Source organism: Schistocerca americana, chromosome 6 (assembly GCF_021461395.2).
Source record: "Schistocerca americana isolate TAMUIC-IGC-003095 chromosome 6, iqSchAmer2.1, whole genome shotgun sequence".
NCBI classification, from domain to species: Eukaryota; Metazoa; Arthropoda; class Insecta; order Orthoptera; family Acrididae; genus Schistocerca; species Schistocerca americana.
Window position 1 is genome coordinate 184687463 of NC_060124.1, and position 27598 is coordinate 184715060.

Consider the following 27598-nt stretch of genomic DNA (forward strand, 5'->3'; position numbering starts at 1 on the left):
TGATCCCCAGTGTTGATATGGAGTTTAACCATGGGTTGCTTGGTCCGCCTTTCCTCCACTTCAGATTTGAAAAGATCTGAAAATTGTTGCAGAATGGCCACCGCTTGCCAACACTGTTCCTCGATCAGGCTAGATCCTCTCTGTAATTCAATAATAGCTTCTTACACCACAGTATTTGTGGTGGTACTGGAGGACGAATCTTTGTCCATGGTACTGAGCCTCCAATCCTGAATTGGTTTGGCTATTCCTATGCACATACCTTTAGTGATGAGTAATTGCTTTTCAAGACAATGAACCAAAGTTCTGTTTTATCATCTAAAATGCTTATGATCATCACTGGTATGTAGATTTATTTTGTGAGTTAGTGCCCGGATAGGTTGGCCATCAATGAAGATATTACTGAGACTCCCTGATGTCTTAGTGATCGTCACCCATGAAAGATTTGCATCTGTCGCAGTCTCACTTCCATAAATGGTCATCTCACTTAAGTTTTCCTGATGTCAGCTGTTAGGAGGGTGGTTTGAACCTTGGTAACATGATGGGAACAGATGATCCACGTTGGTGAATGACCTCGTACAGGGTGGGGTGATGGGATTTGTCACACAGGTCAATTATATTTGTCTGCATTTGACAGGCGTGAATAGAACTGTTGTGATGTCATCAACGCATAGCAATGGGTAGACATTTTTCTTTTTGATTGTGTTCAGTTGTTGGTAGAAACGCTACATTCATCCACAGGAAGGACACTCTGAAGGGTCGCTGTCATCATCTCGTATCATCATCTCCACTTCTTCCCGAACTATGCACTGTCCACCCAGTGACAAGAGTGTGGCATAGTAGTTAACTAACTGTTATCTTCTTTCTTTGCAGAAGTGGACAAGTCCATGGCATCCATAGTAGAAATATATCAGTAAGTTGTCCTCCATTCTCCAAATGTCTGTTCTTCTGCATGGTGTTATCCTTGGTGGAGGAGTTAGGTGTACCTGTGTTGGTTGGATGCTGGGTTGTCAATTACGTCTCGACATATGGGTTGAACATTCATGGCTGCTATCTCTTGAGTACTTGATCAGAGCTTTCTGGCCGCCATGAACTGGTGTATCTCCTCTCTCACTACCTGACATGAGACAGGTGTAGAAATGGCGGGTCTCCCACAACTGTCACAGGGGCCACATATAGGAGACGGTCATGTCTCTTATTTCCAGTTCTTTATCTGTTGCATTTTCTCGATGTGTTGGCAGTGCTTGATGAATTCCTACCTCTACCAAATGAGCTCGGTACTCACCTTCTGTGACTCTTTCCATAAAGTGTGAGACTGTCATGTTCTGTCATATTTTTATTCACAATGATACACAGGGGCAAAACATTCTGTATGTATAACTGTGTTGTTTCTCCACTTCGCACCCTGTTGTTCAATTGTTGTTCTGTTCAGTGAACTTGCTGCAGAATGTCACCAAAAGTTTTCTTCAGTCCAGCAGGGAATTATCCGAAGCTCTCAAGCTTCTATTTATTGTTCTCAAACCACTCTTGGGCTATTCCATCCAAGTAAAAGCACAAATTTGCCAAACACATTGTGTCATCCTACCTGTTGTTTTTGGTGCCTCAGTCAAACCCTTTTGGCCACTTTGTCGTGTCCTGAACAGAGTATTTGGAAAGCAATGATGGATGTCTGATGTACAGAGGATTGTTTTGGAGTCAACTGGTCTCCTAAATATACAGACGTTGGGAATGATGTGCTGCTTGTATAATAGTTCCTGTCTGTGTAGGTGATGGCTTTTACTTTTTTAATTGGAGCTATCGTAAGTAAATGCTTTACAGTATGTGGCATCTACATCAAACAATGTCATGTTACCACAATCAAGTACATATCCAAAAGCAGGGTCATTAATGAACAACAACACCTAGCACTGAAAAAGCACAGGTGTTATGGACACAGAAGAACTGCCTCCTGGAAAGAGAGTGCTGCTATTTACACAAACAGCAAATATTCTGGAACATACAAACATTACGAACACAAGAACCTTTTAGAAATGATAAATGATAATTAACAAGTATTTGTTGGTGAGTAGATTTGAAATGGTGACCTGCTGGAGGTCAGCCAGCAACACTAATGGTTATGTCAACGTGGCACAGCTCATGCAAAGTAATTCATATTATGGCAGGCATTTTACATATAGGCCTAATCGCTTTCCAGGGGTAATTTATGCCCACTACTGTAATAATGATATGGGTCGAAGCAAAAGACTGGTTCACTGCCTACCTTTGTTTACTGTGAGCATTGCAGTATTGTATTGAATTGACACCATCTATTTAATCCCACCAGAAAGAGCAAAGAGGTTAGACTGTGGATAACAGTGATCATCATTTTGATGGATGATGTTAAATTGCTATGGAAAGGCGATGCTCTAGGTGAGTACATACAGTTTGGGTACTATCTCATAATTTTTAGATATGCATGATATGTGTAAAGAACAAGGAACAAAATAGTTTTTAAGAACTTTTCCGTGATCCATAATAGGTTTTCTGAAGTTACCTTGAAGTTTTAATTATTATAATGGAAAGTGTGTAAAATATGGCAAAATGGGTTAAATATGGTGCTAATGTGGCCAACACGCTTTGCTTCAGACTATTCTGTTACCAAAACCTTTATTTTGTTTTCACATTTGTTGACTTCATGAACTTACAACCAAATTTTTTCCTTCCATTACCTTCCAACCTACTCTAGAACTCGGGCTCTGCTACTGGTCAGTCTGTCACTACAGCCAAGATTTCATTCCAGAGGGAGTTACTATCACACTCTAGCCCAGGGATTCCAATTCTGATAACCACAGGGCAGAAAATGGTTTAGCGTATGCTCAATTTACCCTTTAGCACAGTATACAATTAGGTTAAAGTGCATCTATGGTGTAAGCACCTCTTCTGCTGCATTCTGCTGTTACCTTTGGTCATAGCCAATTGGAGGGGGGGGGGGGGGGGGAAGATAAGAATTGATTATTTTGTTTTCAACATAAATAGAATGAGACTGACAATTACTAATCTGGCTATTATGGATTATAGAGGTGATTAATGGTTTTCATCTGTACTTCTTGTATGTTTCTGGAAACGTGACAAAATTTCTTGTGATACTATTTTGTATTTTATTGTTATAGTTGGAGTAGACAACGAATGTGACTGGGGGAAAGCTAGCTGCGGTAACAGACTGACCCATAGTGTGGCCTGAGGTCTTGATTAGGTTGAAATGTAACACTCTGGTTGTGAGTTGGCAAAGCCGATGAACGTGAGTGTAAGAAAACCGGTTGTGGTGATGGACCCATCTGTAGCGTAGTATGAGTTAGAGATTAGGCTGAAATGTTACAATTTGATTGTGAGTTGGTGAAGCCAATGGATGTGACTGGAGGAAACGTGGCTGTGGTGCACGACTGATCTGTAGTGTAGCCCAATGATCGTTCAAAAACTTTGTGGGGTATTTCTGAAATGTCCCGATTTCTACACCTACATCCATACTCCGTTTTACCGACAATTAATTTTATATGGTCATTCCATTTTAGATCACTCCTAATGCCTACTCCCAGATAATTTATGGCATTAACTGGTTCCACTTGCTGACTTGCTATATTGTAGCTAAATGATAAAGGATCTTTCTTTCTATGTATTCTCAGCACATTACACTTATCTACATTGAGATTCAATTGCCATTCCCTGCACCATGCGTCAATTCGTTCCAGATCCTCCTGCATTTCAGTACAATTTTCCATTGTTACAACCTCTCGATATACTACAGCATCATCCACAAAAAGCCTCAGCGAACTTCCGATGTTATCCACAAGGTCATTCATATATATTATGAAATAGCAATGGTCTTACGACACTCCCCTGCAGCACACCTGAAATCACTCTTACTTCAGAAGACTTCTCTCTACTGAGAATGACATGCCGCGTTCTGTTATCTAGGAACTCTTCAATTCAATCACACAACTGGTCTGACAGTTCATATGCTCTTACTTTGTCCATTAAACGACTGTGGGGAACTGTATAAAACGTCTTGCGGGAGTCAAGAAAAATGGCATCTACCTGGGAACCCGTGTCTATGGCCCTCTGAGTGTCATGGACAAATAGTGCGAGCTGGGTTTCACACGATCGTCTTTTTCAGAACCCATGCTGATTCCTACAGAGTAGATTTCTAGTCTCCAGAAAAGTCATTATACTCAAACATAATAAATGTTCCAGAATTCTACAACTAATCGACGTTAGAGATATAGGTCTATAGTTCTGCACGTATGTTCGACTTCCCTTCTTGAAAACAGGGATGACCTGTGCCCTTTTCCAATCTTTTGGAACGCTACGCTCTTCTAGAGACCTACGGTACACTGCTGCAAAGCTGTGTGACACAGGAACCTCAGAGTACAGTCAAATTTTATGGAATACTCTGTTTTATATGACAACATTCTGTACAATATTTTCCATTACGGCACCAAGTAATTTTGTATACTTCATATCGTGACAACTTTTATCAAACACTATTTTGTCATCGGTTCAGCCATCTTGTCTAATCATCTGACTCATCATTCATCTTGTCCACTTCTCATACTTCACCATACAAACAGTTACCAATTGCAGCATGCAATGGAACAGCTGCCGCACCATAAGTGCACTTTTACTATACAATTACACAAACATCCTACAAGTAAGTAGGTGGGAGGAAACTGCAAAAAAGACTCCCACTAGGATAATATATTTTAGCGCTGCTCACCCCACTCTCACCCAAAACATACCTGCTGATTGTAGAGCTCACTTCTGTGACATGTCAAATTTCATTCGTTATTGGATTAAAGATTTACTGAGAAAGAATACATTGGAACTTACAGGTAACACTGGCAACTTAGTAAAATGAAAGTTAATATCTAAGTGAATGTGGAAACACTTTTTGTTTTACGTGATGTTGACACCAACCGCAAATCTGTATCAATATCTAATCTAATCACAAGACTGCATACCTGAAATGGATAATAAATGTAATATTATTTCATTATTTATTACCAGTTCTTTGTCATTCACCAGTCATGGCTGGACAGCAGCGTCAATTTTACAATAATATTACCACATTAAAACAAAGAATTGCAATTTGATACTAAAATGGGCACTAAAAAACATATTTAAGAAGTAGATTACAATATATGTTACAATAATAAGATAATCAAGTAGTAAAATAGCAGAGTTGCTGCTGTTGCCATTGGTACTGAGTTGCAGCTCAGACAGACACTGTTCTGTTACCAGGGAAGTATTATTCTACACTGAACAAAGGTTGCTCTTTTAGTATACACATAATTTTAGTCCTAAATTGTTCAACTGGTAGTGACTGTATATCCTTGGGTAAAGCATTAAATAATTTTAGGGGCACCATTGGGAATCTGTTCTGCGTCTCAGTTAATTGACATCTTGGCCTCTCTATGCTGTCTTTATAGCGAGTGCTACACTGATGAAATTCATTTCTCTTTCTGTGGTATGCACGATCTGTCTTTGTATGAACAAGGCAACTGAAAATATAATGGCTGAAAAGGGTCAGAACTCCTAATCTGTAAAAAATTGGTTTACAATGGTCGTGTTTTTTTTTTGCTTGAGGAAACGATCATCACTTCACTGTCTTCTTTTGTTGTAATAAAAGCACACTCTTGCAGCCTGCACAATGGCCCCACAGTAACAGCCCATAGCTGATGTGACTGTGGAACATTGCATAGTAAATTGTTAATTGGCACTGGTGTGGTATAGCACATTTTAGTTTCCTCAAGAGATACAGGACCTGTGAGAGTTTGGAACATACATGTTTAGTGTGCTGTTGCCAGGTTAACTTTCTATCAATGAAAAAAACCAGAAGGTCAACAGCTGCTGTATCATTTTGGCTGCATTTCATCCTCTGTGTTTTGTCTCCATTGATTTTCACCTCATTCATAAGGAATCAGGTCTTGGCCTCACTGAATAGTACTTCTGCTTGTTGAGCTGCTTTAAGTACATTTGTCCCCTTTTGAGAACAAAGTTGTGTTCTCTGCAAACCACAAGGTGTGCCCATTGGAGCCTATGTCATTAATGAAAATTAAGAACTGGGGCCCTGCTACGATCCCTGTGGCACACCATATTTTAACGTCATTTCACCTGATTTTGCTTCTTGCACTGATAGAATCTGTCTAGTGTCTGTTATTTAGGTAGGGCTCTAGAGTTTGCAGAACAGCTCCCTCAATACCAAATGATTTTTGCTTGCTGAGAAGGGTCTTGCGTGTGATACAATCAAATGCCTTACTCAGCTCACAGAGTACCAGTGCTATAGACTCCTTGTCTTCAAGACCCTGACTTACATTTATAACAAAGTTGGGTACTGCTGTTTTAGTTGACTTGCCCTTTCAGGAGCCGTGTTGTGCATCATAAAAGAGGTTATTTCCTTCCAAATAACTTAACAGCTTATATTTTCTTATGGACTCCATGACATTAGCTAGCAATGGGATTATAGATATAGGCCTATAGCTTGACACTTTATGTGGATTACCTTTTTTGTAAACTGGTACTGTGTGTGAACTGCCAGGAAGTCTGGAAATTCCTCAGCCTGGAGCCATTTATTTATTACTACTGACAGTGGTTGAGCAATTTAGAAGACTATAGTTTTTAAAATAGTACTGGGTTTCCATAAATTACAGGGCTCCCTGAGTGTTTATGATGCCACTATTTTTATTATGTCTTTTGGATACACTCTTCCACATTACCATGCTGCATTTATTACCAAATTTCAGAGCAACTGCAGGATCAGTTCTGATGGTAAGAATTCCAGCTACTGTGCATTCTACTATGTTTATAAAATATTCATTAAATTCATCTGGACAGCAAGAATTTAAGCAAGAGAGGTATACCAGCTCTTTACTTCAACAGTTTTCTTTGTGTATTTTGATTTGGCAGTTGGATCTCTCTTGGGTTTTAGTGGAAAAGTTTTATCAAATTTGGCTTTAAAAGTTTGGAACATGGAACCGAATGTATCATCTGGTGCCAAATCTTCACACATATGATGTCAGTATGTAGAAGACACTGCAGTTTTGAAATCACCTAAATTTTTCTTTCTAATAACTCTACTTCTGAAGACCTAATTTGAATGCCAGCTGGGCATTTGATGAGTACTTCCTGAGTTTGTTCACAGCTTCATGACTGATTCCCAAGCATAGGGTCAGCCACACTTACTTTGTACTCCCAACTATATAGGCTTCCAAGAACAGTATCACAACAGACACCCCCTCTAGTTGGTAGATAACTTGCCACGAACAGTCCATAGCTGCTTACTAAGTCCTTAAAAGCTCTATCTTTGTCACTACTTTCCCCAATATGGATGTTGAAGTCTCCATATGAGGCAATTTTTGCTCCTAGGCACACTAGATGACACAGGGAGCTTTCCAATTTGCTGATGAAGTTTTGAATATTGCCATTTGGGGAACAGTACAAACAAACAATTATTTTGGCATCTGGCAGCCCCACGGCAGCTAATTCTAGAGCCAAGTCCACATATCTTTCATCAATTTTCTTGTCACTGAGCTTACTATTTGTATATACAGACACAACACAATGCAGAGAAGTGTCTCTACATCATGCATCCACCATTTCCAGACATTCAATATGCCCATAGTATTCTATTTCTATATGGGCCAGCCAGTGTTCAGTTATAAATAATATATTTTGTCTCACTTCCTCAGCAAACAATGATAATGCAACGAGTTTTGTCCCAAGGCACTGCACATTTGCTCTAGCCATAACTAAGCTTGCATTCTGTTCAGTGGTGACATTTCCTTTTTTACTGGAATATCTTGGTCTTGGATATTTATCTCACTGGGGCACTCCAGAATAAAAAATGCCTTATCAAACATTGTTGGACCATATACTGTTGTGAATTATTTTATCTTTTAAGTAAAAATGAACACCGATTTTGAAGCTGTTATTTAATCCCTTTGTTTCCAGTTTTTCACTGTAAAGCTGTTGTGACTTGGGAAAGTGTTCTGTAAGAAGTTAGTTACAGTATCAGTTGTTGTGCCACCTCTTAGCTTGCTAAGGTGAATCCTGGGTCTTTTTTCGCCATACAGCATTCCATTTTCATCGTCAGGACCTATTATGACTTTATTTCAGTTTTTAGTACTGACATTTCCAAATGTTTGCATTGTAGGCTTCTAAGTAGGCTTATATTGTTCACTAGCTTTTCCATTTTGTAGCACAGTCTTGTACAACAGTTTATTTCCTTGTGCTGTATTCGCAGCAGTTTTGGTTGATTTGTCATTTCGTTTCACTACATTTGAATTTCTTCTGTCTCTCCACTTGTTGTTCACTTCCTGCCAATCTGTATTTTCACCTTCTGTGGTGTTCACGTTCAGCTACTTGTTAATGTCCATATCTGACTTGTTTACAATGAGGGATTTTTTTTTTCACTGTCAAATCTGTTGTTTACTCCTGAGCTGGTTGCTTCTGCAGCAGTGTTTGGATCTTCATTAGAGTTTTTTCTCATTGAAAAATTGCCACCTGATAATTTCACAGGCTTTTTACTACTACTTTGATTGGTAATTGTGGTAGGCATTGCTTCTATGGTGTCCTCCAGTCTTGCATCTGGATTCTGCCTCACATTTGTGATGTTTACCTGTCCAGTTTTGGCCGTAATACAGGGCACATTATTTTCAACAACCTTTACACCTTGTCTTTCCATGCTTCTCGAAGACTGAGATGCTTCTTCACTTTGTGGCATTTCTAACCTACAGTTTGCAGCAAACAAAGTATCAAGTTTTTCTTTCATTTTTTTTGCTATCACTGGTAAGTTCTTTCAATATTTTAATAAGATTACTCACTAACTATAAAGTGACTATGTTTCATTCAAAATACTCTAATGCTATATATTACAAGCATTATAAATTAGCACCGAAATTGTAGCCCAATTAAAATTTATTAATTGACACCTGTACAAGGGCATCCATACAGTAGTTTGTAGGAGGGGGCCTAACCTGTGGGGTATGGAGTGTTTTTAATATTTTGGAAGACGAATGGTGACTTAAGTAGCTGTAAAAAGTTCCACTTCAAACCCTATGTAATACAGACTTTGGGTCGACAGAAGCGTCCGATCCCACGCGTCGGCTTTGACCCGTGACGTAAGGGTGTTGTCGTGTGTGACGTCATGACGACGTGGAGTTTGGTTTGAGTGTGGCTGTCTCCAGTTCTGTTTTATCTTATTTTATTTACTTTTCTGATCTGTTTGTTCAATCTCCTGAGCTTTTTTTTTTTTAAATTTAAAAACACTTATTACTTATTTTAATTATCTGTTTCCTCGAATTTCTGTTTTAGTTTATTATATTTATCTTTCTGATCTGTTCGTTCTATCCCGTGAGATTTTTTTTTTAAAAGACAAAAAACACTAATCAGCTACTGAAGCATCTTTATCTTCTATGGGTTGCAGGGGTTACGACCCCTGGGGAGGTGGGTGGATATTCATGCATGGCTGTCTTCACTTACACGTTGTAGCTACGCAAGGCGTCTAAATTTGTTTATATTTAGTTTGCCCCCCACGCAAAACACCCCATTTCCCGCGCTTGTCCCGTTAGTGTCCTTAGGCTTCTTGTGGAAAGTGTGTGGTTGTTTTTGTTTCCGGCATATTTGTGACGTCATGGGTCAAAGCAGACGGGTGGGATCGGACGCTTCCGTATTTCCCAGACTTTTAAATCATATTCTTGGAAGGAAAACGCCTGGCTACACTATAATTTTTCCTTTCGCTTAGGTATGGGTGCCCTTGCACCTGTATTGTGCCACAACAACATTGCTACAATCAGTCAGTTGTCTCTTGTGTTTAAGATTGGTCCCTGTGGTCCGTGACAGATAAACAGTCTGTTCACAGAGCTCAGCATTACAGCTGTTCAATGACACTTGTTTCATGTATGTTAGCTGCTGTTTACGACACTTGTTACAGCACATTGGTAGTTGTGGATAGTTCACATGTGACCTCTGCCTGGAGCAATTCATTTACAAGGTACTTAGTTTCAACTAGCAAGTAATTTTAGCCTAGTCAGAGTGTAATAATAATCTACAATTTCCTTGCAATAGTAATAAAGAGGATTGAATTTTAATGGAAATTTAACTGGGGGGAGTTGCTTCCAACTGCTTTATTAGGTGTAATCCTATTGGACACAGTGTTACCTTTCTTTGCTCTGATCTGTGAACAGACTTGCCCAAACAACTATAGAGTAACCTACAGTTATACCTGGATTCTAAAATTTGGTGCACATACACATGGTTCATACATAAAAAGCATTGGCAGATATGGAAGAAATGATCTGCAGTACGAATTACTTTCTGGGCCATCTGATAATAAACCGCTCAACTGTAGATTGTAAAAATGGGAAAAAGAGAAAAGACAAGAGATAACTTTCAAGTCTTTGTATGAATCTTATAGTTTACATATGTCCTACAGCTGAAGAATGTTTTGGTTTATCATTAACTCTGCAGTTACACATGCAAATCAGCACTCATGCAATGGGGCCATGATGAATGGGTAAATTTTTGTTTTCCGGCAATTAAAAATGGAGTGGAACATTCAGAGGTCTTCACTGTGACTGAGTTACTGCATTACACAAATACGAAACTGCTAATTCCTCTACCATCCATTGGAATTTCTTTAACTTATTTGCAAATTATATACATGCTAACACACAAATACTTCAGCTGTTTCCTGTGGTGCAGAGACTTAGTCACATAGGAGAAGCACAGGATATAGATAAAGATATCTATAACAATTATTCCTTTTTGAATGTTCATACAAGTGAATAATTACGTGTCACTGTGGAGAAACAGTGTTGTACATACCAACTGTTCATAAGCTGCTGCTCTGTTTTGGTAAAATGTGGCCAGATCAGTTCTTTTGTCTGTGGGACAAACACCGATTGCTTCATTGTAACACTTAATTGCTTCATCATACTTTCCTGCTTTGAAATGTTGATTTCCTGCATCCTTGTGATACAGCGCTCTTTCCAAAGGATTCTGCAACAAACATTCCCTTGGGTAATCATATGCGAGTGGTTCATTTGTAGGTACAGCATAAAATTGCAAATAAAGTTTAACGTTTGCAAATAATGCTTCAAATTTATTCAGAAACAAATAGTTTTTAAAGTTATGTGAATAGCTCAACCTCGGGAAGAGTTTTCGCAGAATTCACTGAATCGAGACCTTCCGTGTCAATCGAGGTTTGATCGCCGGTCCCCAACAAAGATGACTGTTTACTTTTAGAGCTCGATGACGAGTCATTATTTTGGCCGATGGAAGAAGCATTTTGTTTTAGATACCAATAACCTATACCTAATGCTACCGGAGCACCAACTACTAACGCAATTTGCCATTTCGACCAAGACGACGTCGAAACACCAGACGATGCCATAACACACGTTACTCTGGGTGGTGCCCCCTACTGCGGTGAAAGGCCGAAACAAATGAGAAGCGAAAAAGCAGAGATTGAGCAAGGAATCAAGATGGGAAAATGGCATTAGAAGACGATGATACTACGTGGTAAGTTTTTTAAATCAAGTCATTTTATTTCAGGCGTTTATAGAAATATGTTTAGACCTTAGATATCAGTAATTCAGTAGGGATGGTAGGAAACTGTTTCGTGAAGCTGCGGTTGACAACTAGGTGAGAATTGGGTGGCTGCTGCGAGGTTGTCATTAGATTACAGTGCCTAATGAGATGGGAGGTTAAGATTAGTAGTTCATGTTTGTCGTAAATGCGACTGTTGCTGGAAAGTAGCTCACACAACGTAGGAATTTATTTTTTGACGTGACCTACAGGTTGTGTGCCACGTTATCAAATAGTTGTATTACAAAATACGTTCAGCAATCGTAGCTTTGCCAATTCTAGCAGACGCAACAATATTATATGCTATATCAGATGTAATGGATCAAAGCATTGTCAAGATACCCACTAGTGAATTTTCAAAGTGTGAGAACAAATGAGACTTTGAAGCAACTGACAGTAAAATTGTGCATTCTTGGATCAGACTTTTTCTTCAGTTCTTTTTTTTTTTAAAAAAATACAGAGTCCCTTTGCTTTCTAACCAATACCAAACGATTTCCCATGCCACGCGTCTTCGTTATGTGTAATCCATTTGTCACTTTAGCTTTAAGACAAACTTATATTCCCAGTGAGTTGGCATTATGCTTGAGGAGACGGTATATGCATACACTGAAGAACAGCTGTGCGATCGCTTAATAAAATAAATACACAAAACACCACGGACAACAGTGGATGAAGAAAAAGGGGGGGGGTCGGCATCAACATATTTCTTCGGGTCATACCAAATATGTTTGTAAAAACCGAATGAAAAGGCAGTACCTTTATGGCACTAAGTGTTGTACAAAAGTGAAAGATGACACATCTTACTACGTTAATAGAGTTTAATATATGGGAATGTGTGCGTTATTGTTTTGAAGTATGTTAAACATTATTAATGACAAGGGTAGGGACTACATTATGAATACAGAACACACAGCTAACTGTACATTGAAGAGGGAATATAAACTGTATTTTAACTACATGTGCTTCCTTCCTTGTTTGTTTGTTTTGAATTGATAGTGCCCAGTCAGTCATATATAACATGTCCCAGAAATAATTGAAATCGTATTGTGCTCAGTATTCAGTAAAAAAAGTTTCGTGCATGTGTAAGTATAGATTTTGGTGAATATGTAATTGAGAGCTTTTTGGTGTTGTATGATATGACAGTTTTTACGTCTACATACATTCTCTGCAAATCCTTGTGACATATATGGCAGAAGGTACGATATATTAAGGTATCTTCCAGTTCCCTTCATAGATGGAGTGTGGAAAGAATGAGTACTGGTGCACCGGTATATTTATATTGGCTGTTGTAAGCCTATCCTTTTATCTTCACTATTTCTGGGAGCAGTAACATACTAGGAATTGACATTTTTGGTGGCAAAAAATAAGAAAATTAATTTATTTTACTTATTTCTGTTCACTAGTGTCAACAAAAAATATTCTAGGTCAATCCTACACTTCCACAATACACGTGCACCTATTAAAGATATGATAATGACTGTTTGTGGTGTACATTCTTGAGCCCTCTGCCTACAATTTTTTTTTCAGTTTTTTACTTTTGAGTGACTACGTATGCTAACAGCCTCACAATTCACTTCTCCCTTTGTGGAATTTGTCACTAACTATCATTCAGAATTTGAAAAAAGTGTTGCTGATAGGTATAAACCATATGAGATAGTGCATTGTTGAGAAACTGGCCACAGATTTGGGAGGATCAGGGTGGTGCTTCCACTTTCCAGACATCCTGATTTATGTTTTCCGTGCAAACGTCATAATGGTTCCTTCAACAAGGTGACAGCAAGCCTCCTGAGTTATTCACATTAAATATATCTGAATTTACCTATAGCCTGTAACATTTTATTTTTTCCAGTGTGTTAAGTTGAGAAATCCTACAACATTGTATAAAATGTCTTTACGTGAATAAACCACTATACACCCCTGTAACACAGGAAATGAAAATTTCCTGCAGTTTAATAAAGAATTAAAAGTGATTGTAAGCCAGCAAGGAGATGCATGCTATTAAAATGAGATTTCCAGCAAATGATAAAGTGCGAAGGCACAAGTAATTTCATTAGATCCTTAATTCTCGTAACTCTTATAATAAGAGAGATATGTGATATACTGGGTGTCTCACCCAAGAGTCATGCATTTTCTCTTGTGTTTCAGCAGATATTTGCACTTTCATTTTTGCATTGTGTAGTGCTTATCACCATCATTCATGCAGTGCGCAGTGTTCAACGGAAAGCATCAGCTCGTTTCCCGTTCAAACAAAATGATTTTTAAAGGAGAATTTTGCGTGCCCATTCGATAGAGTGCTTCAAGATTAGTCTAGTGCAATGTTTGTTTTATTGATATGTATTAACTAGTAAAACTCTAAGAAAAACCAGTATTTGAGCAGTTACAGCACTGCCATAGCCCCTGATGACTGTTAACACCAAGCACACACCACTACTGCGTCGCTGATGGATTGCTGTGTATTCTTTGTGTTTTACTAGCCTCTCTAATGCACATCAATGAAACAAATATTGGGTTAGACTAGTTTGGGAGCGCTGTATCGAATGAGTGTTTAAAATTCAAATTAAAAAATAATTTTGTTTGTAATGGGAAACAAACTGATACTTATTGTTGACTGTGGGTGTCGCATGAAAGATGTGACAAGAAATAATTGTGTGGGCTGACTGCAGTCACACAGTGCAAAAACAAAATTGCAAATATCTGCCAAAATGCCAGGAAAGATTCACCTGACAACTTTTCGAAGGGACACTTAGTAAGTTTGCTTACTATATTACACTGTAATGGGAAATGTTTTGTGAAGTCAGCGGATGTGGCATCATCCTGAGAGCTACTACGTAAGTTATTGTAACCCCACTGAAAGAATTTCGGTCCTCACTGACCAACACCTCCATTCAGTTGCCCATAAACTTGCCTCATATGTAAAAGATACGAACCACTTCCTACACCAACTCTCCACCATCCCCTCCTCTGTACCTCTTTGGTCCCTACTCGTCACTGTTGATGCCACTTCCAAATACACCAACATCAGTCATCCTATGGTCCTACCCCTATTGAACATTACCTTCCCCAATGCCCTTCAGACTCCAAACCCACTACCTAATTCCTCATACACCTTACTAACTCCATCGTAACTCACAACTAGTTCTCCTTAGAAGTGATTGTATACAAACAAATCCACAGCACAGCCATGGTCACCTGCATTGCATACTCCTACCAAGCTTGTTTATGGGCCATCTACAGGAGGCCCTCCTAGCCCCCCCAAAAAGCCATACCTCTAGTCTGATTCAGGTTCAGTGATGATATCCTCATGATCTGAACTCAGAGCCACGACACACTGTCCTCATTCCTTCGCAGCCTCAACACCTCTCCCATCCGCTTTACCTGGTCCACCTCAACCCAGTGTGCCACCATCCAGGGTGTTGACATCCTCCGCTCTGAGGTTCCATCCACATGTCTGTCCACATTAAACCCGCCAACCGTACCTGCATGTTGACAACTGTCATCCCCTCCTCACACAAAAATTCCTCCCATACAGCTGGGCCACTGGGGACGGCATATTTGCAATGACAATAACTCCCCTGTCACCAGGACCTTCTTAGAGAGGTATTATTCCCCAGATTAGTCCACAAACAAGTCTCCCCTGCCATTTCTCAACACACACCCAATCCTCCTACCACCCCCCAGAACCAGCTACAAAGGCGTGCCCTCTTCGTTACCCAAATCACTCCAGACTGGAACAACTGAACCACATCTTTTGTCAAGGCTTTGATTATCTATCACTGTGCTCTGTAATGTGGGACATCTTACCCAAGATCCTTCCCACTACTTCGCAAGTGGTTTTCCATCACCCATCCAATCTCCATGACATCCTTGTCCATCACTATGCCACTCCCAATCCCAACCCTTTGCCGCAAGGATCATATCCATGTGGCAGACCCAGGTGCAATACCTGCCCAATCCACCCACACAGCATTTCCTATTTCAGTCTTGCCACATTTCCTATTCCAGTCCCGTCACAGGTTTATCCTCCCTCATTAGACACTGGGCCACCTGCGAAAGCAGCCATGTCATATACCCAATCATTGCATAGTTGTCCACCAGGATGATTGCCACTGCCAAACTTTGACCAAGAGCAAAGTAGTCGATGATGAACATAACATGCTTGATTTCAATTGTTGCTTCACTTCACAAGTCATCTGGAGCCTCCCCTCCATCATCAGCTTTCCTGAACTGATCAGATGGTAGTTATCCTTACAACTGCTCCTTGCTACCTGAAATTGTCCTGCCCTCAAACCACGGTAGCCAACTACCCCCAAACCCTTCACCCAACTGTTTCCACACCCTCTGCCCTATAACCTCCTGCCTATTCTTATCTCCTACCCACTTTGTGAGCTGTCCTCTGCAAACTAAGCTGTACATATTTACCCACTCCACTTCTTTTTTACTCTCCATCCCCTCCTCCCTCCCACCACCACTACTCCTCACAGCCTCCTGACACTGTGCCTGTTGGCAGTGCCATTACTGTACACTCTGCCACACAGTGCTCTCCATCCCCCCACCCATACCCTGCTACCCTTTCCCCACACCCACCAGATCGCTGCTTTGTGTGTGTGTGTGTGTGTGTGTGTGTGTGTGTGTGTGTGTGTGTGTGTGTGTGTGTGTGTGCGCGGGCAGGCGGGTGCATGTGCGCGCAACCTATCTTTTCCGTACATTGAAGGAGTTAGGTTCAGGACTTTTTGGCCAGGAAAGAATGAAACAGGTACCTGCTCAAGGCAGAGCTTCACCCCCCATACTCACTCCTACGCCACACAGAGGTAAAGGGACTATTTCAGTTTATTATAATAACCACTTGTTCTCAAGAAACACAGGAGTCATTACATGGCTATTTTGTTCTGTGTGTGCATGAGTTGTAGGAAATAATCCAACTGTGATGCGTTTCACAAGTGCACAGGTCACTGTCAAGAGGACACCAGAGTTGCATCAGAAGAATCTACTAATTTCAGTGTAAAATTATGTATACATATGTGCTAATACATTGTCTGCATAACATTATTAATTCTTTCCAAAAGGCTCTTTGAGAGGTCCACCATATGAACAAAAGGTAGTAAAAGTAGCAGGAAGTGTACCTTCTGCCACAGATAAAGGTGGCCTGCCTGGTTGCTTGCTAGCTTCACAGGACAGTATCTCTAAAACAGAATCGCTATGCAACACACTAAAAAAAAAACATTGAGCATTTATTGAAATAATGTATATTAACGTATACTCTGCTTTGGCTCGCAGAGAGCCAGGTCGGGTTGACGGAAGAGATTGAGAAGATCCAAAGAAGAGCGGCGCGTTTCGTTACCGGGTTATTTGGTAACCGTGATAGCGTTACGGAGATGTTTAATAAACTCAAGTGGCAGACTCTGCAAGAGAGGCGCTCTGCATCGCGGTGTAACTTGCTCGCCAGGTTTCGAGAGGGTGCGTTTCTGGATGAGGTATCGAATATATTGCTTCCCCCTACTTATACCTCCCGAGGAGATCACGAATGTAAAATTAGAGAGATTAGAGCGCGCACGGAGGCTTTCAGACAGTCGTTCTTCCCGCGAACCATACGCGACTGGAGCAGGAAAGGGAGGTAATGACAGTGGCACGTAAAATGCCCTCCGCCACACACCGTTGGGTGGCTTGCGGAGTATCAATGTAGATGTAGATGTAAATGTAGACGGCGCAGCACTGGTGTAAAGTTCTGATCCTAATCCTACCTAACACTGTAGATGATTACTAACTAATATAATTGAAGTTCAGCATAGACTGCAATTTAGAGACTTTAAGTTCAATCTGACAATAGGTAAACACATCAACTATCACTTATCGTAAACTGTCTGATGACTAGAAATGGTCAACATTGTAGATAACATGTAGGCAACTGTAGAACTGGAGCTGCTGAACTGGAACTGATGAGAACTGGCATGCACCCATTTAAATATTGGCGTATGAATATGCCACTCTGGACAGTTTAGTGGCTGCGTGTTGCAATACGTGCAGAGAGGGATGGAGAAGACAATGTGCTCTGTCTGACAGCCAGCTGTCGCATATTCTTGAACTGTCAACGCTGGGATAAGTGCCGTATTGGTCCACTGTTTCTGCTTCTGACTTTCCCTACATGTAAATGCTCATAAAAATACTGCTGTTGTTTCTTAAGGTAATACTTGTCACATTTGCTTAATGCCACTCATAACACTACAGCTGCTAAGTACCCTTAGCATACCAGAAATAATGTTAAAATAAACACTGAAAGTTCTGTGCACATCCTGAAGAGCACATATACAGATAAATGCAGTAGAATGACTTGGCTGAAACGCAACGTGGTGCACTGCTCCTTGTCAGCGTGACGTAGCAACTGGCTGACTAAGTACGAGGGCTGTTCAATAAAGAAGGAGCATAATTTTTTTTTTTCTTGACAGCATACCTTTCCTCATTCTCACAATTTTGATGGTCCTTCTCAAAGTAGTCACCCATGAATGCTATTCACTTCTGCCAGTCTTCAAATACATGCTGGAAACCATTTTTTGAGAGGTCCTTCAAAATCACCTCCGCAGCCTTCACCGCTGCTTCTGATGATTGATAATGCCTCTCACAAAGGCGTTTTTTTCATCTTAGGGAATAGAAAAAAGTCACATGGGGCTAAACCCGGATTATATGGAGGATGAGGGATGCACTTCATGTTGATTTTTGCAAGATATTCAGCAACAACATTGGCAATATGGGGCCGCGCATTACCGTGGTGCAGAATCCAGCGTGCTTCACGGAAATGTGGTATTTTGCAAATATGGACTGTAAGAAAGTGATCTTAACGTAATTTGCCGACCCTGTCTCTCAATGACATCAGCTGTGTTGATGTTTTCTTTTTCAAGAGCAGTAAATGGAGCATCGGGTCCACCTACCTTTGAAATTGATGGTATCCTCTCTTTAAACATTTTAAACCACCTTTGAGCTGTGCTGTAGGGAGGAACAGACTCTCCATAGGCCTCCTGTAACATTGCATAGGCCTCAGCTGAAGATTTGTTGAGACAAAAGCAGAATTTCAAAGCCGCCTTATGTCCCTCGCGTGTTACCCCCATTGCAGTGGTAGACGATACTGAACATATCTGACCTTGACTTCCTCTCACAGGTGGGAACCAGGAGTCCCAACAATGAAACTACTACAGCGTGTGTTTGTTGCACATTAAGGTAACAGAATACCATACGATTAAATTTTAGCATGAGAAATTATGACCATAAAAAAAATTATGATCATTCTTTATTGAACAGCCCTCGTAGAATTCAGAGTGGGATTGGACTATTCTGAGTGTACAGAAAGCTTGGGTCTTCTAAAGGAGATAACCGAAAGCCAAGTTACTGGACACAATCACGTGACTTTTAGGTGGTTTCCTGGTGCTAGCATTCAAAGGTGCACTCAAAATGGTTCAAATGGCTCTGAGCACTATGGGACTTGACTGCTGAGGCCATCAGTCCCCTAGAACTTAGAACTACTTAAACCTAACTAACCTAAGGACACCACACACATCCATGCCCGAGGCAGGATTCGAACCTGCGACCATAGTGGTCGTGCGGCTCCAGACTGTAGCGCCTAGAACCGCTCGGTCACACCGGCCGGTTCAAAGGTGCACTCCCAAGTGGCACTAGTGGAGGCAGATGTCGTCCACATATAGCGAGGGTTAGACTGTTGGGTCAGTGGTGAGGCTGCAATTAGTGGTAGTGAGTGGGTGTTAGTAAATGCTAAAAACCAAAGGCAGAGAAATTTGTGAAACCACGCGTTGTTTACAAACATATCTTCACTGCATGGCCTTTTCATATAGGAATGTTTAGCACTGAACTGCTTGAGCACATAAATGCGCACACATGAATAGATTTTCTTGGTCACACCAGTAGCTAGTTGCTGAGCATGCTCTGTAGCATGATTCACCTCCCACTCAGTACTAGCTTCATTGAGCTCCAGATAAAGTTACTTACTCCAACATATTCTCACATCTCACCATCTGGACTTAATCTCTGTTAACATCTGTCTCAACTGCTTTTTTCATTTGCACAATTTATCTCCAACTTAAGTCTCACCCTCTCTCCTTTCTGTGATTTTCCTACACTGTTTAAAGTGGGTGGTTAGGGTGAATCCTTTGAAGGGTCCCCACCAAGTTTCTTCCCCATTATAAGCCTGTGCATCATGTCTAATGACCTATTAGTCAACTGGATGTTAAATCCTAAACTTTTTTCTTCATTTGTTGCATTGTGACAGCACCAATAACTAAAGAACAGTTGGTTAGGCACTCACTACTACATCCTTACTGATACACAAATGCCAAAAGAACTCAAAATAAATGTGTGGCCGATTATGTGAGAAAACTTAAATACGTGAGAAGTCTCCAACACATGTGGAATACAAATCATTCTACAAGAATGTATGAAAGTTCTTTATAGGTTTGGTTCCAATTAAAGTCATCTACAAAATCACAAATGTCTGCCTAGCTGGTGGCTGCTGAAATGTGAGGTGCTTTAAAAAGAGTTAAAATTGTGAGTTCTGTTATCCACGTGTGTTTTGTGGAAGAAAAATAAATTACAGTCCCTTCTTTCCTCCATTAGGTAAACAGACAAATCACACATGCAGTTTTAAGTAATAAGGACTCGTTGAACAATTAAGAACCTTTAGGTTGAGACTAAAGCCATTGGATTAGTTAGAATATATTAGGTTCAGTATTTAAAAACTAAAATTTTGGTTCCAATTCCTGACAGCAATTTACTAAAGACTGGAGAAGGAAGTATGCTATGTGACTAAAGCAGAATGTAATTTTCAAAGGGCTTTTGCGAAGTTTCCCAAAACCAATGAGCTGAACTACAAGCATACAAACAAGACATCAGTTTGTTGCAGATTTCAGGAACACAAACTGTTTTGACATGTGATGTCCTTCCTGGAAACTGAATAACTGATCTATAGGGATTTGCAGCTTCATTCATGGGAAGCTTGCTTTAGGTTTTTCATTCATTAGAAGGAACAACTTATTTAGCATCTCTCATAGGGTGCCCAGGCTAGTTTGGTTTGAGGATTTTGGGGAACATGTAGAAGGTGGTTATGCTGGGTGTCATAGGGGTGAAGAGGGAAATTGATTCAGGGGAGAGGTTCTGGGAAGGGCCTGAGGTGTTAAGCAGGGACTGGAGATTATGTTGGACTTCAGGGATGGAATCACTCTGGCAGAGTTTATAGAAGGACAAGTCAGATACTTGCTTCTGCACAGTAGTCACTGTGATTCATAGCAAGAGGGGCAGAGTGTTTGTCTGCAACTATAATAAATAGGTCAGGGTTTGTTTGACGGTTGTGTATGGCTGTCCATTCTTCTGCTGAGATGTTGGTATTTTGAGAAAGGGAGCAGGGGAAAGATGGTGAGGCCTAGTTGAAGACAAGGAATTCCTGGAAGGTGACAACGAGTGATTAGGTCAGAGGAGAGAGAATCGTGTTTGGATGATGCTATGAACTGGGAGAGGCAGAGTTCAATGTTGGGATTAAATTGGATTTGGTTGAAGGGATTCTTGGCAAATAAGTGTTTCCATTGCAGGGATTGGGAGAAGGAAAGTAGTTCTTTAAGTCCAACATGGTTAAATTTTGTTGGATAGGACTGAAACTACTGTGAGACTGAGAGTTTTACTGAAAAGGTTAACAACAGTGTTTACAGGAATATTTCAACTCAGGATTTGGTGGAGTGATGGCAGGGAGTTTGGGGGGGGGGGGGGGGGGGGGCAGTTGAAAATGTCAGGTATACAGGGTCTGGAGTGCTATCAGGGGCTGATGACTATGTGGAACACTGTGGAATGGATATGGTTGGGTAGTGGTTCCCTGAGGTGGCAGTAGGATGTCAGCACGTTTGATAACTTATGGAAGTGGTGTCTGGAATTGCTCCTTCAGGTGCTGGAGAGTAAGGTAATCAGTTTCAGATATGTGATTTATGTAGCAGGGATTGCACAGTAGCTGTATATTGTGGAGGGAGCAGAGGTGGTTCTGGGATCCCTGTCGCATGAGGATGCACTTTTGCAGTCCCAGGTTTGTCAGTGCCATGGCCAGGTGGAATCTAAAATGGTGAATGTTTATTATGGAGGAAGAAATGGTATCGATAGTAAGGAATTTCTATTGTTACGCGGGCCATTGGCTGGATGGGGTGGTTCCATAGTTTAGGCAGCATGTAAGAAACAGGATGTGGGACTGGGTTTTAGCCAGGTAAAGGGATATTTCTCTGAGCTGGCTTGGAAAGATTGAGCAGGGGTCCATTGTGCCGGAATGGCATAGGGGAAACGAGTATGACTCATAAATGGTGAAATGAAGGGGTTAGATGGTTGTGTGGGGACCAGGATAACTTAAAAGAGACACAAAAAATAAGTCAAGACACCCAAAAACATGCTCAGCTATACAAAAATACGCACAAATACTTAAAAATACACACAAATGCATGGAATTGCACAAAATTACGCTCAAATATGTTGAAAACGTACAGAAATGTGGGAGAAAAGGAATGGATGACGTACAGTGGGTATGTGTTGGGATAAGGGAAGAGAGGGGAAACGGGATCGGTTAAGTCAAGAATCAGAAGTTCATGTGTGATGGGTAGGTGTACAAAATAAAGAACTAAAATAACACTAGAATGAGGGAGGAATCGGCTCAATAGCAATAAATATAATTATCGTTGGGATCGATTTGAGGCCTCAGATGCTGCATCAACAATATGTGCAGTCACATAGCTGTGTGTTGTGAGTGGATGCAGTTTGGAAGGCAGTACATAAACACAGGAAAGTAGAGAAAGATTGAGTACTGAGAAGAGTAAAATATCACAGGGTAATGGGCTGGAAGAAAAGTCGTTAGGCAAAATCAAACAGTGGTAACTCCAATTTGGAATATCAGCAGCGTAAGGAAAAGATAAAGATGACACTTTGAGTTGCAGATGGTCAAAACAAAAAGACATGAAGTTTTCTGCCAAAGCCATCTTCGGTAAAGGAAACGCAAGTGTGCACACATGCACCCACTCACCCTCACAAACAAGCAAATAAACAAACAAACAAGTACACCTCACGCACACATGACCTCCATCTCTGGCAGCTTGACTGGAGTGCAACTGTCATGTAGGACGGAAGCAGCAATCTGGAGTGGATGGAGAAGAGGAAAGGATAGGAGACTATGGATGGGGGAGAGTGCTGTTTGGCAGAGCATGTTATTGTCATATTAGAGAAATCCATGCACTTTCAAATCTCTCTGTGATTATGGAGTGACTGGTTACTGGAACTACAAGTTTGGGTAAAAGACATATCAGATGACTCAAAAACAAAAAAGTTTTAATAAAAACTAACAAAGTAGTCTTCCTTTGTCAATCTCTCTGACAACATTGGTGATGTATATCAGAACTAGTCTTATCATTTCTTGGCAGGCAGCAGTGCTGTTCAGGGCAAAAGAAATGATTTCTGGCATTCCTTGTCTATATAAACAATTTAGGAGACAATCTGAGCAGCTGTCTTAGGTTCTTTGCAGATGGTGCTGTCATTTATCATCTAGTAAAGTCATCAGAAGATCAGAACAGATTGCAAAATGATTTAGAAAAGAAATCTGAATGGTGCGAAAATTGGCAATTGACCCTAAATAATGAAAAGTGTGGGGTCATCCACATGAGTGCTAAAAGGAATCCATTAAACTTAGGTTACACGGTAAATCAGTATAATCTAAATTCAGCTAAACACCTAGGAATTACAATTACAAACAATTTAAATTGGAAAGAACACACAGAAAATGTCGGGGTGAAGGCGAACCATAGACTGTGTTTTACTGGCAGAACACTTAGAAAATGTAACAGAACTTCTATGATTGCCTACACTACGCTTGTGCACCCTCTTTTGGAGCACTGCTGCGTGGTCTGGGTTCCTTACCAGTGGAATACATTTAGAAAGTTCAAAGAAGAGCAACATGTTTTGTATTATCGCAAAATTGGGGGGGAGAGTGTTGTTGACATGGTACTGGATTTGCGGTGCACGTCTTTAAAACAAAGGCATTTTTCATTGCGGCAGAATCTTCTCATGAAATTTCAATCACCAACTTTATCTTACAACTGCAAAAATATTTTGTTGATGTCAACCTACATAGGGAGAGATGATCATCATAATGAAATAGGGAAATTGGAGCCCACACTGAAAATATAGGTGTTCATCTTTTCCACGCATTTGGGGACAGTGGGCTACCATATGTTGAGGCCAGGATAATTTTGGGAAGACGTGAATGTGTTGTGAGGATAAATCCCATCAGCGCAGTTCAGAAAAGCTACTGGTGAAGGGGAGAACCCAGATGGCTTGCGTTGTTGAAGCAGCCATTGAAATCAAGCATTTGATGGTCTACTTTACTCTTGGTTACAGTTCAGCGGTGTCTATTTGTTACGGTGGACAGCTAGTTGGTAGTCATATCAATATAAAAAGCTGTGCAATGACTGCAGCAGATCTGGTACATGACATGGCTATTTTTACATGTGGCCTGGCCTCTGATGGGGTAGGTTAAGTCTGTGTTAGGTCTGGAATAAGAAGTGCTCGATAGGTGGATTGGGCAAGTCTTGCACATGGATGTTTCACAGGGATATGATTCCCATGGCAAAGGGCAGGGATTGGGGGTGGCATAGGGATGGACTAGGATGTTGTGGAGGTTGGGTGGGCAATGGAACACCACCTGAGGAGGGGTAGGAAGGATCTGAGGTAAGATATCCCTCATTTCAGGCCACAATGATAGGTAATCAAAGTCCTGACGTAGGATGTGGTTCAGTTGTTCCACTGCGGGGTGATATTGGGTGACGAAAAGGGCAGTCCTTTGTAACAAGTTCTTGGGGATGGTGGGAGGATTGGGGTGTGTGTAGGGAAATGGCACAGGCGATCTGTTTGTGGACTGGGTATGGTGTATAGTGCCTGTCTTTGAAGGACTTGGTGGGCATACTGAAAAAGGAAGTTCTTGTCACTGCAGATACGGCAGATTGTATGGGAGGGATTTTTTAATGTGGAGGAGATGACAGCTATCAAAATGTAGGTACTGTTGGAAGGTTGGTTTGTGTAACATAGATAAAATTGTGGATGGAGCCTTCAGAGAGGAGAAGGTTTATAGTGTTTCTCTCCTCATTTTACTAAGGTTAGAAGCTCCTCTTTTCGTTCTTCCGTGTTTGCGATTTAAAAACTGGTTGTTTTCAAAATCGGCCTTATGAAATTGTGTTTGCGTAAGGCTGATTTCCCAAACAACCTAGTTTCTCTTCTCAGTATCCATTCTTTCTTTTCTTTCTTCTGTTTATTCACCACCTTCCAAACCATGCAAATTTTCAAGCCACATTGTATCGGTGATCTCATCTGCACACAATTCACAGGCGCGACCACACCGATTGTTGATGCGGCATCTTGTGTCCAAATTCTTTCCATTGATAATTATATTTATTGCTTTTGGCCCCACTTCCTCCCTCACCCTCACATCATTTAATATCTTATTTTTCACATCTACCCATGCCAAACGAACTTGTGATCGACACTAACCAATCCCTATTCCCCCTCTCTTCCATTACCCAACACATACATACTCTTGTACCTCATTCGTTCCTTTTCTCCCATGTTTCTGTGTGTTACTAACATATTTGTGTGTAATTTTATACAGTTTCATATATTTATGCATATTTTTACGTATATGTGTGTGTGTGTGTTTTTGCATGTCTTTGATATTTTTAAGTATCTTTTCTGATATCTAGCTACCCTCAGAACCATCTGACACAATTATTTGGCCATTTTCATGTCTTTCTCATTCCCCTGCGCAACCTCTGCTCCATCTTTCTGCACCGGTTCAGAAGAGAATCCCTTTCCCTGGCTAAAACTAAATCCCACATCCCATTTCTTAAGTGCTACCTAATCTAGGGAAACCCTTCCCCTACCCCCTCTCCCCAACAGCTGGTCTAACAACAAAAATTTCTTACTATGGATCCCACCTCTCCATTCATATTGAACCTTCACCATTTTAGATTCCACCAGGCCCTGGCCCTCACAAACACGGAACTGCAAAAATGCATCCTCATAGGACAGGCATCCCAGAACCACCTCTGCTCCCTCTGCAAGAGACAGCTACTGTGCAATCCCTGCTACGTAAATCACATCTCTGAAACTGAGTCCCTTACCATCTAGAACCTGAATGAGCAACTCCAGGCACCACCTCCATAAGTTATCAAACCTGCTGACATTCTACTGTCACGTCAGGGAACACTACCCAACCATATCCGTTCCACAGTGTCCACATCGTCATCCCCTGATAGCACTCAGACCCTGCCTAGCTGACCTTTTCAACATCCCCCAAAACTCCCTGCCATCACTCCACCAAATCCAGAGTTGAAATACTCCTGTAACACTGTTGTTAACCTTTTCAATAAATCTGTCAGCCTCACAGTAGTTTCAGTCCTATCAAAAAAAAAATTTAACCATGTTGGACTTGTCAAAGAACTACTTTCCTTCTCCCAATCCCTGCAATGGAAACACTTATTTGCCACCAGTCCCTCGAAACAAATCCAATTTAATCCCAACATTGAACTCTGCCTCTCCCAGTTCATCCTCCGACCTAATCACTCGTTGGCCACCTTACAGGAATTCCTTATCTTCAACTTGGACTCACCATCCTTTCCCCGGCCCCTTTCTCAGAATACCGACCATTCAGCAGAAGAATGGACAGTCATACACAACCCTAAAACAAACCCTGACCTATTCATCCTACTTGAAGACAAAGGCTCCGCCCCTGTTGCAGTGAATCACAGTGACTACCATGACGAGGCCCTCTGCCAAGTATCTGACTTGTCCTTCTATAAACTCTGCCAGAGTGATTCCATCCCTGAAGTCCAACATAATCTCCAGTCCCTGCTTAACACCTCAGGCCCTTCCTAGAATCTCTCCCCTGAACAATTTCCCTCTTCACCCCTATGACACCCATCATACCCACCTTCTACGTGTTCCCCAAAATCCTCAAACCCAACAAGCCTGGGCATCCCAAGATAGTTTGTTATTGTAACCCTAATTGACAAACACCTCCATTCAGTTGCCCATAATCTTGCCTCACATGTGAAAGATACGATCCACTTCCTTCACCAACTCTCCACCAATCCCTCCTCTGTTGTACCTCTTTGGTCCCTACTCGTCACTGTTGATGCCACTTCCAAATACACCAACATCAGTCATGCCTATGGTCCTACTCCTATTGAACATTACCTTTCCCAATGCCCTTCAGACTCCAAACCCACTACCTAATTCCTCATACACCTTACTAACTCCATCGTAACTCACAACTAGTTCTCCTTAGAAGTCATTTTATACAAACAAATCCATAGCACAGCCATGGGCACCTGCATTGCAGCCCCCTGCGGGTTCGGGGGTTAGAATAGGCCCGCGGTATTCCTGCCTGTCGTAAGAGGCGACTAAAAGGAGTCTCCAACGTTTCGGCCTTATGTGATGGTCCCCTCTCGGGTTTGACCTCCATCCATCTAAATTATTCCGAAGAGCGAGCCAATTGGGGAAGGGCACCTTACATGGTGCACTGTATCCTTCGTGCAATTAGACCTATAGCCGTCTTTCTCGTCGTTGCAATGGTGTCCCGCTCGTTTTCGATCTCTTGGGCGATTACCACGCTGCACTCTGCAGTGTTTCTTTTAACTGCGACGACGACCTTGGCCATTTTTGCACCTAAGATCCAGCACGGTAGCCAGTCCGTTGTGGTGGGGTCGCCATGTACCCTCTTGGTTGTAGCCCCCTGACAACACAGGGATCGCTCTACTGATGCCTGCGCCGTTCACTCCCCACGTATGCCAAGGAGTAGATGCCCATCTCCCTGGGGCATCAGGACTCCCGGCAATGGCCATCCTGCCAGGTGGCCTTTGCTGTGGCTGGGTGGCGCCCGTGGGGAGGGCCCTTGGTCGGAGTAGGTGGCATCAGGGCG

At 41.3% G+C, this 27598-nt stretch overlaps 2 protein-coding genes across 2 annotated transcripts in view; one reads left to right on the forward strand and one right to left on the reverse strand.

The window, feature by feature from the left end:
* Positions 1 to 11462, reverse strand: part of LOC124619739 (mitochondrial import receptor subunit TOM70) — a 61721-nt gene extending 50259 nt beyond the window's left edge. Inside the window, exons 1-2 of the mRNA XM_047146311.1 lie at positions 11177 to 11462; positions 10855 to 11028 (exon numbers count right to left, since the gene is read on the reverse strand). Coding sequence (XP_047002267.1) covers positions 10855 to 11028; positions 11177 to 11422 — 420 coding nt within the window. The 5' untranslated portion in view covers positions 11423 to 11462. The remainder of the gene's footprint in view (positions 1 to 10854; positions 11029 to 11176) is intronic.
* The window catches only part of LOC124619737 (TBC1 domain family member 23), a 221771-nt gene continuing 205577 nt past the window's right edge, over positions 11405 to 27598 (forward strand). The window contains exon 1 of the mRNA XM_047146310.1: positions 11405 to 11550. Within this exon, the coding sequence (XP_047002266.1) occupies positions 11522 to 11550 (29 nt within the window). The 5' untranslated portion in view covers positions 11405 to 11521. The remainder of the gene's footprint in view (positions 11551 to 27598) is intronic.